Source organism: Lagenorhynchus albirostris, chromosome 15, assembly GCF_949774975.1.
Source record: "Lagenorhynchus albirostris chromosome 15, mLagAlb1.1, whole genome shotgun sequence".
NCBI lineage: Eukaryota > Metazoa > Chordata > Mammalia > Artiodactyla > Delphinidae > Lagenorhynchus > Lagenorhynchus albirostris.
This window is the reverse complement of record NC_083109.1, coordinates 52,486,971-52,504,281: the sequence shown is the minus strand read 5'-3', so window position 1 is coordinate 52,504,281 and position 17,311 is coordinate 52,486,971. Positions and strand designations below refer to the sequence as shown.

General features: G+C 43.3%; 1 protein-coding gene across 7 annotated transcripts in view; it reads left to right on the top strand.

Annotated features, from left to right (window-relative positions):
• CREBBP (CREB binding protein) overlaps positions 1-17,311 on the top strand; it is a 132,272-nt gene that overhangs the window by 91,156 nt on the left and 23,805 nt on the right. For 5 of the 7 annotated variants that reach the window (XM_060125005.1, XM_060125003.1, XM_060125004.1 and 2 more), the window contains 10 exons: positions 55-226; positions 841-885; positions 3,141-3,265; positions 3,891-4,079; positions 5,494-5,910; positions 7,756-7,935; positions 8,946-9,135; positions 13,374-13,492; positions 14,334-14,573; positions 15,351-15,439. In XM_060125005.1, coding sequence (XP_059980988.1) covers positions 55-226; positions 841-885; positions 3,141-3,265; positions 3,891-4,079; positions 5,494-5,910; positions 7,756-7,935; positions 8,946-9,135; positions 13,374-13,492; positions 14,334-14,573; positions 15,351-15,439 — 1,766 coding nt within the window. The remainder of the gene's footprint in view (positions 1-54; positions 227-840; positions 886-3,140; positions 3,266-3,890; positions 4,080-5,493; positions 5,911-7,755; positions 7,936-8,945; positions 9,136-13,373; positions 13,493-14,333; positions 14,574-15,350; positions 15,440-17,311) is intronic. The other 2 variants (XM_060125006.1, XM_060125008.1) reach the window with 2 other exon arrangements.

The window sequence follows — 17,311 nt, the reverse complement described above, 5'->3', positions numbered from 1 at the left end:
CAGATCATTTGTTTTTTTTACAAATAACTAGTATTGAATATTACTGCTTTTTAGGATGAGTACTATCACTTACTAGCAGAGAAAATCTACAAGATACAAAAAGAACTAGAAGAAAAACGGAGATCGCGTTTACACAAACAAGGCATCTTGGGTAACCAGCCAGCCTTACCAGCCCCCGGGACACAGCCTCCTGGGATACCACAGGCACAGCCTGTGAGACCTCCAAGTAAGGACTTCATTTCCAGCCCTTAGTCTGTTTCCTTGTTTTTCCTTCTGCGTTTGGTGTGTATTTCTAAGCATATAGAATTATATTCTCTGGAAGCCTATGCCGTGAAACCTGTGTGGTAGTGGCTGTGACCTTCTGCAGTGGCCTGTGTTTAGACATTGAGTCTCTCTCATGGAAAGGCGGGTGTGCTGGCATCAGAATGCACAGCACTTTTGGACCTGGTTTTCTCTTTAAGTTTAAAAGATTATTTTATTAAGTTAAAATTTTTTAAAAATTATTTTATTTTTGGCTGCATAGTTGCGGCACATGGAATCTTCGTTGGGATCTTCATTGTAGCATGCGGGATCCTCTGCTGTAGTGTGTGGGCTCCTTGTTGCAGCGCGCGAGCTTCTCTCTAGTTGTGGTGCGTGGGCTCTCTAGTTGTGGCCCGCGTGTTCAGTAGTTGCAGCGTGCGGGCTTAGTTGCCCTCCGGCGTGTGGAAACTTAGTTCCCCAACTGAGGATCGAACCTGCGTCCCGTCCCCTGCGTTGGAAGGTGGATTCTTAACCACTGGACCACCAGGGAAGTCCCAAGGATTATTTTAAATAACCCATTTTTTTTTCCTGCCATTATAGATGGGCCCATGCCTCTGCCAGTGAATCGCATGCAGGTTTCTCAAGGTATTTAACTATTGTTGTGAATCATATTTTGGTTTAACATTCTACATCCATAAAGTTCATTGGTTTGTCCTCTTCCCTCTGTATTTCTTTGTAGCTCCTCCTCTTATTCCTTCCATTCCTTTTTGCTGATGAGCAGAGTTCATGTCCACAGGTAGTATGAATATCTGTTGCATTTGAAAGTTTGGAGGTCATAGGAAAGCTCTCCAAGGAGATCAGAAGTAGGAGTTAACTGTTTTTTTTTTTTTTTTGCGGTATGTGGGCCTCTCACCGTTGTGGCCTCTCCCGTCGCGGAGCACAGGCTCCGGACACGCAGGCTCAGCTGCCATGGCTCACGGGCCCGGCCGCTCCGCGGCATGTGGGATCTTCCCGGACCAGGGCACGAACCTGTGTCCCCTGCATCGGCAGGCAGACTCTCAACCACTGCGCCACCAGGGAAGCCCTTTTTTTTTTTTTTTTTTGATGGGCAAGAGAAGACATTATTCTTAGGAAGAGTCTCCCAAAAAAAGCATTGTATTGGAGGTGGGGGAAAGAAACTTTTCAGAACATTTCTGAGCATCAAGCCCATCCTGGGGCAGAAGCACTGTGGGTGGGGGGTGTGAGGTGAGGAAAGTAGGGACTGCTCTGGGCCCTGTGAGCACAGGTGCCATGCCTGCTTGCAGCTGGCCGAGGAGGGTTTGTGCTCAGAGAACCCTCATCAAGCTGTGCTACTGGCAGTCTTTTTATTGGTGGTTGTTGAAGCAGTGATTTTAGTTTGGGAGTTTGGGGGTGAGGGTCATTTCAAAGCTTTTATGGCTCTTGTCAAATTGAGACTTGAACAGTAGGATGTTTTTACAGGTTGTGAAATAAGGTGGTGACACTATCCAGAAGATTCCAAAGCAAGGCCTTGCTGCTGTGTGTAGAGTAGTTCAAGAGGGGAGAAGAGGTCATTTTAAAAGCCGTGGTGATCGTACTGCGTACTGAAAAAGACCTGGTAGATAAACTGATGTGGAGGAAACTTTTCAGGGACTTATTTAGGTGGACTAGATATGAAGGGTGAAAGAAATCACAAAGTCAGAGAAATGGAGCCTTAGGAAAGTGTCTGAGTGCTGTGTCGGGGATGACTTGGAAGACTCTGCTGCTTTGGGATCTGAGGAGGTGGCTGTTGAGCAGAGTGGAAGGCATTTTCTAGGGACGTGCTCACATGCCCCGCTTACCGACCTGTCTGGGTCTGTAAAGAGGGACTTTTTATGGTGCCATTTCTTCATACATCTTTTATTTAATAAAATCTTCTCTTGTTAATAAAACCCTCAAGGAGAGTGGGACACTTTTGTATTATAAGCTTCCTGGAAAGTCCTGGGCCTGTGCTGGTTACTTAGGGTGACATTTCTTGGTGGTGCTGAAGGAGGCACATGTTGTTTGACAGCCTCTCATACTACACAGTGTTAAGGCAGCGCCTCAAGGATTCTGTTAAATGCCAGCGTCAGGCCTAAGACTTATTGAACCAGCATTTATGTTGAGCTCAGAGTTTACAGAGTATTGTGGGAAATTACAAAGAGAGAGACTTGTGGTCTGGAGCTGCATGGCAGCTAGTGAGGTGTCATTCATTCTGTGGCACCTCTGGAAGGGCCAAGGTAGCTGTGAAAGTGAGATCTTTCCAGTCTATGGAGAGGAGGCTGAGGTTGAGAACTGCCAACCCTTGGGCACTTTCTAAATGCTTAATGTGCTTGCAAAACTAAAACCATGTTTTGAGTCTTACCCCAGATTCCAACAATAAATGTAAACCCAGCCAAAGGGCTGGGAGGCCTGGAGTGATGGGAACAGGCTTCCTGCAGGAGAGGAGATGGGAGTCAGGTGCTCCAGAAGGCTCTGAGGGGTTGGCTCAGACGGGTGCCCTGGCCTTAGCTGACCTCCTCCATAGATGGTGGGAGCGCCTTCCCACGCTCCCCCATCTACTTTGTCGCTTGGACGCTTCGGTGCCGAGCGCTGCCCCGGCCTTGCGTACTCATGGCTTACCTGACTTTCTGCCTTCCTGTGCTCATGCTGCCCTGCCACCCACCCCATCCTATCACCCTCACCACCACTACCTTGGTGCCATCTTCTCTGGATATGAACAGTCTTATTTAGCCATCTTTTCTGATTAACTGAGTGCTTTCCTTTCAGTTGTATATGTTGTGTGTGTGTTCCATCTTATTTGGCTTAGAGTTTTATTTGGTGAGTTGTCATTCTGTTTTCCTGTGAGTGATTTTCCTAATGAACCGTTGTGGGTACATTTACAGGGATGAATTCATTTAACCCAATATCCTTGGGGAATGTACAGTTGCCACAAGCTCCCATGGGACCTCGCTCATCGTCCCCCATGAACCACTCTGTCCCGATGAACAGCATGGGCTCCGTTCCAGGGGTAAGTGCTTTTTCTATTTGCCTCAGCTGTGCTGAGAAGGCCTTGCTCGAATAAGGAAAATTCTCTCAGCAGGAAACTTGTAGGTCATCTGGAAATCCTGTGGTACTTGTTCCTTTGGATTTGGCTTATGCTTTATTTCCTTCATATTTCTCTCTCTCTCTCTCTCTCTCTCTCTCTCTCTCTGTCCTTATTACTATAAGAATTATTTGACCTTACTTATTTTTATTGAAATGACAAATCATAGGCACCTGTGACTTTGTTGGAAGATGGGGTTGGCAGCCTCAGATATGTGGCTGAGAGGGACTTGTCAGTGTCTGTTGACTGTCAGAACTTCCTCTCCTGCGGCTGCCTTCTAAACGCTTTCAGAGAACTCATAAAAGGCATACTTTGAACTTTAAACTATAGCATACTATTGGTTTCTGTTCAGAGGGCAGTGTGAAGCTGGCTTATTAGAGACCTTGCCTGAAAAGCATGCAGAGTGCCTGGGAGCCAGAAGGTCTTAGTGAGTGGTGGGTCCCTTCCTGCAAGGGAGGAGGATTTGAAGATTTCTGTCTCTTCTAGTTTATCTTGAAGACTCAGGCCCTTGAAGCCCTCTGAACTCTCAGTAATGCTTATTGTCTTTTAGATGGCCATTTCTCCTTCCCGAATGCCTCAGCCTCCGAACATGATGGGTACACACGCCAACAACATGATGGCCCAGGCGCCTGCCCAGAACCAGTTCCTGCCACAGAACCAGTTCCCGTCCTCCAGCGGGGCACTGAACGTGAACAGCGTGGGCATGGGGCAGCCAGCGGCCCAGGCCAGCGTGTCACAGGTACTGTTCATGTTGGGGCTGTGAGCCACCTACAGTGATGTAGCCCCAGCTTCCCACTGACCTCAGCATGTCCTAGTTCACAGAAATTAGAATTCTAGACAAAACATTTCATGTGCTAGCATCTCTTGATATTTTTTTTTCCCTGTTCTGTTCTGTTATTTTTACCTTGTTTGGAATTAGTCATACCATCTTGGGGTGAACTTCATACAAAAGTGGAATGGATTATGGTTTTTTGGTCTGTGTGCTTTTGTTTTGGTTTTAGGGTTTTTAGTTGTCATTTTCTTGGTTTTTGTTTGTGCATTGTAAATTCTGAGTTTCACGTGTGATCCTGAGAGACACTGGATTTTAAAGAAGGAGTGAGGAAAGGTCCCATGAGTTCACTCTTAATGATTTGGTCTTTGTATCTTGTTGTCTGTCTGTCTGAACTGCCCAGGTGAAGTCCGACTAACTGGATCATTTGAGTAGTTCTCTTCTTATTGAATGTGTTTTTAATTATTCAGTCTAATGCTGGTGAGAACTATTTTCCATTCATTTTACTGCGTTTCCCCCGTTTTGTTAATTGCTAGAGTACACCAGATTGCTGCTGTATACAAATGTACATGGGTTTTTAAAACAGGCCAAGTCTTCCCCCAAAAGATAAAATACATTATTTAATTTTTTAACATGAAGTAACATTGAATAAAAGGCAGTGACTACATTAGATTCACTCACTAAATACTTATTAATTAATTCTTAATTTCCATAAATTTTGTTGCTCCAGACAGGGGCTATCAGGTTTGTCCTGTAAATATTTTCAGCTTGGTGGGCCATGGGCTCTTTGTTTGAACTGCTCTGCTCCACTGTTGTGGCGCAAAGGCAACGGTAGACATGCGCATTCACATATGAGTGAATGGACGAAGCTGCCTGCCAGTAAAACTTTATTGACAGAAACCAGTAGCTAGCTGGATTTGGCCATGGACTCTACATAGTTTGCAGATCCCTGCTCTAGACCAGTGATTCAGAATAGATTTTTAATTGGTCCACAAATAATTCTGAAACATGTCCCTAGTTGAGAACCACTGTACTGAAACATTTCAGTGTTTCCATAACTCATTTTTTAAAAAAAGACAAATACCTTTTCCAGTGGTCTAAGCTGTGGGTGGATATTATGGAGCACGAAGCTAGTAAGTGGAGTGTATATGTGTTTGTTTAAGCCAGAGATTTCCACACTTTTGTAAATCAAAGCATGAGAAACAAGTACACATTACTATAAGTGTGCAGATCGATGACGTTTTACAAATGGAACCTTCCCGTGCAGTCAGCAGACCTCATCAAGAAACCATGATTAGATTTTCATACATTTAAGTCTTTGAAGTCTATTGCCACATTTTCAAATGGGGGAAATAATTTTAACATACTCTGTTCCATCTGTTAGGGACAGGTGCCTGGTGCTGCTCTTCCTAACCCTCTGAACATGCTTGGGCCCCAGGCCAGCCAGCTGCCTTGCCCACCAGTGACACAGTCACCGTTACACCAGACTCCACCTCCTGCTTCCACGGCCGCAGGCATGCCGTCTCTTCAGCATCCGGCGGCACCTGGGATGACTCCTCCCCAGCCAGCAGCTCCCACCCAGCCATCAACTCCTGTGTCGTCTTCCGGGCAGACTCCCACCCCGACTCCCGGCTCAGTGCCCAGTGCCAGCCAAACCCAGAGCACCCCTACAGTCCAGGCGGCAGCCCAGGCCCAGGTGACCCCACAGCCTCAGACCCCAGTCCAGCCTCCGTCCGTGGCCACCCCTCAGTCGTCACAGCAGCAGCCGACACCTGTGCACACCCAGCCTCCTGGCACACCGGTGAGCCCCTCGGCCTGTCGTCTTCTGGCCAAGACTCTTAGATGAGAACTTGCCCATAAAAAAAAAATCTGTCATGAAGTCACTGCAAGTCTTGGTGCGGTTGCAAAAAGTATCTGTTTTGTTTCCAGCATTGGCTCCAAAGGCTGTTAGGCAGGACATGACTTATGATTATCTTCCCCAATTAAATCAGATTTTAGAAATCAACAACTAAAAGAACTCATACATGGGTCCTCCGTAGAATTTTTTTTTTTTTTTGCGGTACGCGGGCCTCTCACTGTTGTGGCCTCTCCCGTTGTGGTGCCCAGGCTTCAGACGCACAGTCTCAGCATCCATGGCTCACGGGCCCAGCAGCTCCGCGGCATGTGGGATCGTCCCAGACCAGGGCACGAACCTGTGTCCCCTGCATCGGCAGGTGGACTGTCAACCACTGTGCCACCAGGGAAGCCCCTCCGTAAAATTTTTTAGCTGTCTGTCCATAGGAGCAGTACGTCCCCCATTATCTGTCCTAGATTGACGTCTTCTGAGTTTTAGTAGTGATGAGGATTTGGTAAACAAGTCAAGTTCCTAGTTGTATGTACTTTGACCTTACCTATCAGCCTTGTTTTCCAGCTGGAAGCCCTTTCTTTTTCATGACAAAATGGCATGCTCAGGTTAACACTTCTGTGGCTTAGATTTACCCATTCTTCCTGGGAGGTGAAGGTGGCAGGGTCACACCACGTCCTGTGTCCCATGTCCCATGGTCTGCTGGCAGCACCCAGTCCTGCTCTCCTAGACTGGGCTGTCCCCACTGACACAGGGGCCTGAGGCTGCTTCTGCTCACCTCCACATTCTTCTCCCAGTTCTCACCAGAATCTTAGTGTCTGTTTTCTTATCAGTCTAACTTAAAAACCTTCTTCCCCCTAAAATACATTATCTTTTATTTGTGGGGACTGAGGGTATTTATTTATAAAATGTCAAAATTAACCCCAACATAAACCCCAAGATGACATTACTGTTTGTATTTCTCCAAAGGGAGTGTGCTTATTGATCCTTACTTTATATTTCTTATCTCTAAGTAAGATCCCTTTGTAATTTTATGTTTTCTTTTGTTTGTTTACTTAAAACTCCATTGGGTAAATCTATGAAAATTTAGAATTCTTTCTGGGATTCCTTTTTTTTTTTTTTTTTTTTTTTTTCAGCTGTACGTGGGCCTCTCACCGTTGTGGCCTCTCCCGTTGCGGAGCACAGGCTCCGGACGCGCAGGCTCAGCGGCCATGGCTCACGGGCCCAGCCACTCTGTGGCATATGGGATCTTCCCGGACCAGGGCAAGAACTCGTGTCTTCTGCATCAGCAGGCAGATTCCCAACCACTGCGCCACCAGGGAAGCCCTGGGATTCCTTCTCTTAATGTTTGTTTACTCCTCCACCACTGTTCCTATAATTAACAGGCTAGTTATACATTCTTATTCCATATAGGTACTTTATTCCCCTTTCTACAGCATATATACTTATATATTTATTATTCAGCGTTTACCATAACCATTAATGTCATTGGAAGGAATTAAATTTAAAATAGGAGGTTCTGTGACTTAGGTAGAAAATTCCCAGAAAATAATTTTCTGTCAAAAGGTAGGAAGCTCTGTTCTTCCATCTCTGCATTGTTGGCAAGAAGTCAGTTGTGTTTCTGCCTGATTTTGATTTCTCTGGAACTCCTATTTTAACGCTTATTCTTCAGTTCTCTTAAATAGAGGTGCCTATTAGATTAGTATTGAGAAGGATTAACGCGAAACTGTGTGTTGAGTGAGCATCAGGGTTTAAGATCATTTATATTGTTTACAGAGATAAATGATTTTGGTTTCTCCACAGCTTTCCCAGGCAGCAGCCAGCATTGATAACAGGGTCCCCACTCCATCCTCAGTGGCCAGCGCCGAAACCAACTCCCAGCAGCCAGGACCCGATGTACCAATGCTGGAAATGAAGGCTGAGGTCAAGACTGAGGACACTGAGCCCGATGCCAGTGAACCCAAGGCAGAGCCTGGGGCTGCGGTGGGTGCCATTCCTGGGAGTGAATAGATGTACTGCGCACAGAGGCATCACTGAGGTGTCCTCGTGGGAGGCACAAGGCGTCCACCGTGGATGTCCCTGCTCTGTTTCAGTATCCTATTCGATTGTGGTTCAAGTTGGAAAGAGATTAAAAACAGATTGGTTATTTATTTTTAGATATGAGATATGGGTTTATTTTATTTTGCCAGAAGTGAAGAGCACTGGCTTGTATTTTAAATGTTTAAATCATCCAGCAACTTTTTCATTGCCATCCTTCATTCATTTATAATTCTGCAGAGTTAGACTGCACAAGAGATGTGTTCTTTTACTAATTAACCTGTAGCAGAAGTTGGAAACTGACAGACCGTGGGCTGAATCCAGCCTATAAATGTGTTTTGTTTGGCCCACACAATTATTTTTAAAATGGGAAATTACAAATAAAACTCTAGATTTCTGGCTTTTCTTGAAAAATGAGAAGCTCTGCCAGCACTGTGCTTCTGTTCCTGTAGGGCAGCAGTCTAGGTAGGAGCACCAGCTGTGGCTCTTAGATGGGTCGTGAGCTCTCTAGTTTGCCAGAGTGTCCACTGCTCCCCGCGGCCTCACACAACAGCTCCTGCTGCTGTCATTAGCTTCGCCTGCCTGGCCCTCTGAGCAGTTGAATTTCTGATCCTTCCCACAATTTTCAAGGCACTTCTTGTTCCAAACTAGAAATATATGTAAAACTATTGGGCAGTTAATTGGTGTATACAATGTGTATACAAGTTTTTTAAGCACTCTAGCATGTAAAAATTTTAAAATTTTTAGGACTGTAATGCACTGGTGCTGTACTGAAGTGACTCAACAGGCACTCCACCCCTTCTTGTGGGAGAGAAAAGGAATGATCAATGCAGCTCTGACTTGGGAAAGGTTTTAACAAGCCCATAGAGATTTTTAAGAGCCTTCCAATAAGGCTGAGTTAGAATAAAGGTCTTTCATATTCATATATCATTGTCTGTAATTTTGTTTTTCTCAAGATCATGGAGGAGGACTTACAAGGATCTTCTCAAGTTAAAGAAGAAACAGACACAACAGAGCAGAAGTCGGAACCAATGGAAGTGGATGAAAAGAAACCTGAAGTGAAAGTCGAAGCTAAAGAGGAAGAAGAGAGTAGCACCAACGGGACAGCCTCACAGTCCACTTCTCCTTCTCAGCCTCGCAAAAAAAGTAGGTCATGTTCTCGTAAACTTACCGGATGGTGCTGCTTTTCCATTGTGTTGGGATTGCATTCTGTGGATTAAAAGCTAAAGCAGAAAAAGAATTCCATCTCTTCTTTTATCCTTCTTGCCTGCCATTCTGCAAGTTTTAGAAATGGTGACAGTGAGCTGAACTCCAGGATGTGAGCCCACAGGGGTCTGTGGTAGGAACGAGAAGCGACCAGGGCTCTGAGGAGCAGCCCATGAGCCGCCTGTCTGGGGTGGTGCTGGCTTTACTCGGCATGCCGTGGACAACCACTGATGGACTCCAGCAGGAAGATGACCGGAAGCTTGATGTTAGGGAAATTATCACTATGGCAACCCTGTGCACTGAAGTTTATAGGTTTCTGCTGATACAGATAGGAAACTAAGTGCCCGAAGTCAGGGGGTGGGAGAGTAGAACCCACTGACTAGTGCAGCAGGAAGAGGGAGGGCGGCAGGTAAGTGAAGATACTTTGGGTTCTGAAATAAGCAGGATGAGCCAGGCTCACGGTGGAAGTTGGATAGAATGTATTTGAGATGTGTCCAAAGTACGGAGGTAAGGGTGTCAGCAAATTGTCAGGTGACCGTTAGGAATGTGAGATGGGGCTCAGGTAGTTGAGGGCTGCAGGTGATCCAGTTAGGAAAGACGGCAGAAAAGTGTTAGAAAGGCTGATACTGTATAGTTTTGCTGCTGGAAGAGACCCTGGAGATCATAGAGGACAGCAGGCCTTAAGTTTTTGGTCTCAGACCTCTTTATACTCCTAAAAGTCGAGGATCCCAGAGAAGTTTTTGTTTGTATGGATCATCTATCACTATTTACTCTATTAGATGTCTTTTTTAATATTTATTTAAAAATAAATCTGTTACATGGCACCCATAAATAACACATTTTAATTAAAAATAACTTCCAAAACAGAAATAGTTGGAGTGATGACATTGTGTTTTACAATTTTGTTACTCGGAGAGTTAAGTGAACACAGCTGGATTTTCATATCTGCCTCTGCCTTTGCTGTTGTATTCTGTTGTTTGGTTGAAGTACATGAAGAGAATCCAGACCCACTCAGGTTAGTAGTTAATAAAGAGAAGAGTATTTTAGTAGCCTTTTCAGGTCATTGTGAATATTCTTTTTTGATACTACACCAAAACTCAACAAGTAGAAGTTTCTTAAAGGCTAGTTGCAGTGGGAAATCTGAATCCATAGCCCTGAATTTCTCATACTCTGTGGCGTTAGAATCCATCGTCCATCTTGTACTTTGAATGGATCTTTTGCCATTGCATGATTTTTTTTGTAACACTATCCTCTGGTCATCTGGGACTTTGGCTCACTGAGTTATGCTCATCTTCCAAATGTTTACATGCTTTATTATGTGATATTTTTTAAAATCACATTTATTAATATCACTGTGAGTCTCTTCAGAAAGTTGTGTAAACTTTGACAAGCTGTCGAGCTCACATGTCATGATACAGGTTTTTCAAAATTCTAATTTTTGATGCAAGTCAAAATTTTATCATTGGTAACAAATAGCGTCAGTTGTCCTGGAAGTAACTATAACTGGCATACTTCGTTCATTTTTGAGCAAATGTCTGTCACATACCCAGATCTGAGTAACTGTAGCTTGTCTATCAGCCATTCTTTCTAGTTTTGTGTGTTTCATGAAGAAAAGCAGTTACTTCAGCTCTCAACTCAACACTTACACAAGTGCTTTCTCTCAAGACAACCACTGCATGCAGCAGAAGTGCTTTATGACAGCTTCCCAATTTGTCGTACAGAATAAAAGACGTGTAGCCAAGGGCCGAGATTTAATATAAGTAAGAATTTTGACTCGTTCATCAAGGACACTTGTAAGTGCAGATGACGTTTTTTCCTGTGTATGCACAGCAGCAGCAAAGAACGGGGCGACCACGAAGTCGAGTTTGGAGCTGCAGCCTGGTCATGCTGCAGTGCTAGTGATTTTATTCACTGTTGTTTTTGCCCAGTCTGTGTGAATGTCAGCACACAGTGCAAAAGGCAAATGATAACTTAGTGTTATCATGAAAATTGTTTTATATTATGGAAATGGATTTCACAGACCCCTAGAAAAGGCCTAGGGCAGTGCTAGATGGAAATGTTGTATATCTGCACTCTCTTGTTATGGCAGTCACCAGCCACATGTGGCTCCTAAGTACTTGACATGTGACAAGTGTGCCTGAGGAAGTGAATTTTTAATTTTATTTAATATTAATTCATTTTGATTCAAGTAGCCACATATGGCTGGTGGCTACCATATTAGACTGCATGAGGGTCCCTAAGGTATCCATGGGCCATGGTTTGGGGACTGCTGATGTGGTCCCCACCTGATTGTCCTGAGAAGGTTTTGAGCCAGAGAAGTGGAGTGACTTGCTCATAGCACACCACACTAATCAGTGGCAGAGAACTTGTTTCAAGTTCTACACACTTACTACATCAGTGTGGTTGTTAAAGACAGGAGTTTGAAAATGACTTCTCCTTGGCATAGGTATTAAATGTTTAGTGAATGAGTGAACGGTCATCCAGAGTGAGATACACGTAAGGCCATGTTAGTTTTGATCAGCACTGGGAGACGAGATGGTCTGGAGCAGGGCATCAGAAGACTGTCTAGGGCCACCAGGTAGTGCATCTTTTAGGCTTTGTGTGTCATAAGGTTTCTGTTGCAGCTGCTGAGCCCTGCCTTGTGGTGCGAAAGCAGCCATGGACACCTGCACAACAAGGACGGTTGTGTTCTAAAAAAGCTTTATTTTGTCAGACTAAAAAGTGATTTTGTGTAATTCACGTATCATAAAATAGCATTCTTTTTTTCCCTAACCATTAAAAACCTTAAAAACCATTGTTAGCTCCCAGGCCCATACAAAGGCAGGCAGCTGGCCAGATTTGGCCTGTGGGTCGTGGTTTGCGACCCCTGGTCTAGAAGAATAAAAAAGCTATTGATTAACGAATTGTCTTCTTATAAAGAGTTATTCAAAGAAAACCAAACACTGCTTCATCTCTGTAAAAACAGACTGGAAGAAAAGGGGTTAGCTGAAGGCAGGATTTGTTTGTGTTTCACAAGGCTCCACAGGGCACATCTGCTCCCTAGACCAGGCCTTTGCACCTGCATGGGAGTGTCTACACTGGCTGTCTCCCATGCTTGCTGACCGCCATGTGTCCTGGAGCGCAGCAGGCCGTTTCCTCAGGAGGTCAGTCAGGATACCTGGGTATTCCCTGGCTCTGATGTCAATAAAGTTTCTGGAAACTTCTCAGCCAGTGTTTTCATCTCTCGATATACTCAATGCATACCACTTCCCAACGGGAACTTTAGGTTTTTATGGTATTTTAGTCTGATTTATAAATTACAATTTGTTATGTATCTGTTGTAGAAAATTTTTTCAAAATTCAAAAAACCACAAAGTGGAAACTTCACATCACTTAGAACCTAAGTCATCAGAACATCTTTGCAGTGTTTGCCTCTGCTAATTTTTCTGTGGGCAGGAGCGTATGTGAGCGAGGGGGTGTGTGACACTCAGTGTCACCTTCACAGGCATGTTTCCCATGTCCTTAGAACTCACGAGGGGTTTGTATGAGTGACTGTCCTGAATGTATTTGGCAGCCAGTGCTTGTTCTTACACTGGTGACAACAGAAGGTATCGTAGGAAATGGGTGGGCCAAGAGGTTGGAGACATGGGCACTAGTACATGTGCAAGGGGACAGTACACAGTACAGAACTTCTGGGGAAAATAAGAGAGCTACTTATTTTTGTGGCTCTCTTACTGTATACATTTATTTGTGAGGTTGTAATACAAAACCATTCCTCTCAGGTGGTTTGAGTTTACTTCAGCCAAGGACACAAACGTTTCCTCAGGCGAGGAAAAGCCCCTTCCTGTGAAAATGACTCTGTACCCACCCATTTGATCAATGAGGCAGATTAGAAAGCTTCGTTTTTTCTGTTCCAACCAAGTTTTGGCACTGGAAATCTTTTTGTTGAACAAGCAAACTTCTCAGTGTGGTATTTTTGCGTCGTGATGTGGATGCAGTTTTTAAAAACTAGTGTGACTGTGTTTTCAGAATCCCTGAATCGTAGCTTTAGAATGTCCGTGGACTCCTGGAAGCTTCACGGCTGGGAGGGAAATGATTCAGGCCTTCTCAGAAGTAGCCAGGCTTCCATTTGAAAAGTGACAGAGGAAGAGTCTGGGTGCCTTGTCAATAGCATCGTTTCCTGTGCTTTTTAACTGCAGTCTTTAAGCCGGAGGAGTTGCGCCAGGCTCTGATGCCAACCCTAGAAGCGCTGTATCGACAGGATCCAGAGTCCCTACCTTTTCGGCAGCCTGTAGATCCCCAGCTCCTAGGAATTCCAGTAAGTTGATATCATAAAAACATTATAACTTTACCACTGTAATTCATGAGTATCCATGATACTCATTTTATCTCTTAAAATTGGGTAAAATAAGAATTTTTTCCCTAATGTAAAAAAATATTTTCTGTCAAAACAATAATACACCTTTGTCTTACTGACTGAAATGTGTGTTCCCCCCCTGTTCCGTTAAGCCCCAGGGTCCATGGAAGGGGTGCAGTGAGATGGGGGGAGCACACCCTGGGGCGCACAGCCTCTGTAGCCTTGCTTTATATTTGGGTAAGACTTTGTATTCAGGAATGGATTTAAATAATTGGTGAACATCACTTATAAAACACATGGGCCTCTCACTTTGAAACCCTGGGTGCTCTTGCAAAGGCCATGGTGACCCAACAGATTCTGTTTAGCAGTATTACTATTTTTGCTTTTGTGTTTGTGTTTGTCTTGGAATTTCATTTTGGTTGCTAGGACCAAGAATGAATCTCTAGAAAAACATATTGTCTGATAAATATGTTCACCATTTTAATTTGGTGGATCAAAATCTTATTTTTAAAATCTGACATTATAAGACATGTTTTATTAAATAAGTTTTTTAATATTATTTTTTCTTTAACTTTGCTTTTGAAATAATTTGATCACACTTGAAAATATTAATTACAATTTTAGATAATAAAATCAGAGGAAGATCAGAAGTTGTTTTCTTTTCAAGTCCCATTTTTCACTATTAGAAATGGAAGTTATACTGGTACTTTCTTCAATTTTATTTTAAGATAAAGCTGCCAAATAAGATGGGCATTTGGAATTTGGGGGGGATATGCTAGACTGAGACTGTTTTGTCTTTCAGGATTATTTTGACATTGTGAAGAATCCCATGGACCTTTCCACCATCAAGCGGAAGCTGGATACAGGGCAGTACCAGGAACCCTGGCAGTATGTGGATGACGTCTGGCTCATGTTCAACAATGCCTGGCTCTACAATCGGAAGACATCCCGGGTCTATAAGTTCTGCAGTAAGCTCGCAGAGGTCTTTGAGCAAGAAATTGACCCTGTTATGCAATCCCTTGGATATTGCTGTGGACGCAAGGTACAGTTGAAACTTTTTCTGGAAAATGAACTACCCTTGTTAATACAGCCAAAAAGGGTATTATGATGATATGATAAACTCAGTATTTTGGCCACACCTGTGTACTGAGAAGGACCCAGATGGAGTCTGGTCTCTTGTAAAACAGTTGATTGTCTGAAGCTAGAGGTGCTTATGGGGGAAGGCCTTGGATTAAGCATTCCTGGCTGCCCCAGTGTCCATTCATCTATCTGTAACAAATGTCTCTCAGACACTAGGGACTTCCCTGGTGGCGCAGCGGTTAAGAGTCCGCCTGTCAGTGCAGGGAACACAGGTTCGAGCCCTGGTCTGGGAAGATCCCACATGCTGCAGAGCAATTATGCTCGTGCACCACAACTACTGAGCCTGCTCTCTAGAGCCCGTGAACCACAACTACTGAGCCCGTGTGCCACAACTACTGAAGCCTGCGCGCCTAGAACTCGTGCTCCATAACAAGAGAGGCCACCGCAATGAGAAGCCCGCGCACCTCAATGAAGAGTAGGCCCCGCTCGCCGCAACCGGAGAAAAAGCCCACACGCAACAACGAAAAACCCAAGGCAGCCATAAAAAAAAAAAGTCTCTTAGACACTAATTCTATCCTATTGTATCCAGAAATGTCTTTAAATAGATGTGAGAATCGTTAGAAGACTATCCAGTATACTAACAAATAATTTACTAGCTAAATCTAACTCCATATTGGACAGAACATTGCATGACAGTAAATGGGATATATTTTTAGTATTTTCTCCTTTGTTTTTGCAGTATGAGTTTTCCCCACAGACTTTGTGCTGCTACGGGAAGCAGCTGTGTACAATTCCTCGTGATGCTGCCTACTACAGCTATCAGAATAGGTAAGCCTTGAGCAGTTTCTTGAATCATGGGACAAAAAGAAGGTCTTAGGACGAGGCATGCTCGTCTGATTGTAGCTTGGGTACATTTCATTATTTCTCTCCTGAAGTTTCAGTAAAAAGGGCCAAAATTTCATTGTTTCTCAGTCACTCAGATAGGCCCATGGTCTCTTAACTTAAAAGCATGCTTGTATAGTATAAAATTTTAAGCTCAAAACTGCTTGCTGCACTAGTTGGATCAAGTACATGTGTTAAGCCAAAATGTAACCATATGAGAAAGAGTCTGAAGTGGAGAGTAACTCTAACAAAGGTTGACTGCCTTTTTTAAGATAATAAAGTTGAAACATTGTATTTTACCAATCTGTGTGTAAATATTTGCCTAGCTAATTTGGCCTGTACAGTCTGATGGAAAGACTTGTGTTTGCTCTAATTCATTTAAAAATTTTAAACCATAGACTTTTTCTTTTTAATCAGTAGCACAGTAAGAATGAGATCGGTGTTTTCATTGAGTTTAAGAATGACTCCCTTCATGAGGTGGCCTTTTTGGGGTTAGTGAGTGGTAGGTATGCTTTTGAAGTATTTTCTATTCTCTTGAAATGTGGAGATGGCTAAAGAATAGATCTCCTATCTTAAGTAGAGGAAGAATGAAAATAATTTTTGTTGTTGATTCCCTTACCTAATTACAACTTCCTGGTTTGGAGGGTTGTTTTGAAAATTAAGCTACTTTGTATCCATTGCTTTAAGTGACTGCGTGTTGCCATAGCATGAGGGGGTCCTGCCTTGAAACATAGGTTGTAATTCTTTGTCAAATTCAATTACATTGCCTTCATTCTATGAATTGGCAACTAAATTCTTTACGTGACCAAGATGAGGCTTCATGCCTGTTCTTTGTTTTTAGGTTCAGGTATTAAATGTCAGCTTTAGGGTTTGATGTTTTGATTATTTTTATCTTGTTTGCTTATAGTAATTACATATGTTCTAATACTTTGAGGAAAATAAGTTTTTATTTTTTCAAAGGTACATGCAGAGGCCTGAATAATTTGGAATGTTGCAGTTACTTTTCTTCCAATTATGTTTTTTTTAATTATTTTAATTTTTAAAAAATATCTAGGGAATTCCCTGGCAGTCCAGTGGTTAGGACTCAGCACTTTCACTGCGATGGCCTGGGTTCAATCCCTGGTTGGGGAAATAAAATCCTGCAAGCCATGCAGTGCGGCCAAAAAAATTAAAATTAAAAAAAATAATAAAATTTAAAAAAAACATATTCAAGGTAATTAACGACTCTCATCAAAATCCTGTTTTTAAAAAAAAAGAACTGTTGACCTAAAAATATCTTAAGACAAGATTTCTAAGCCTTGTCCAGCTCACTTATCTTAGTGAAGTACTGGTTTGAGGGGAAAGATGGGTGTCCCTGGACAGGCACCTCTACTGGAAGTGCAGCCGGCACAACTGTCCTGCTAAAAATATTTTAACATTTGGAATTCATTTTCTGTCTTTGCATGCTCTTCTATTGATAGAGGCATTTTAAAACTAAAAGTTTGAAATGATACTGTGGCCCAAATGGAATCTTTCCTATAGTGACAAGTGTTGTTCTGGAGGTTCTGGCCCCTCCATTTACAGTTTTAGCCCCATGATCTTTTGCACATTCTGTAATGTATCAAGCTTAACCTTCTTGTCCATGACATGGGCATAGTAACACCTTTCCTGACACCCTTAGTTGTCAGTCTCCAATGAGACAATGCTTTGGAAACTGTTAGGTGCAAAATACAGCTATGAAATTTTAAGAGAACAGGTTAAAATTAACTATACCCTGAAAAATGCCCCCACTGCTAAGTACCCAACACAGTTTGGGTCTAGAAGGAAGAGCAGACAGCA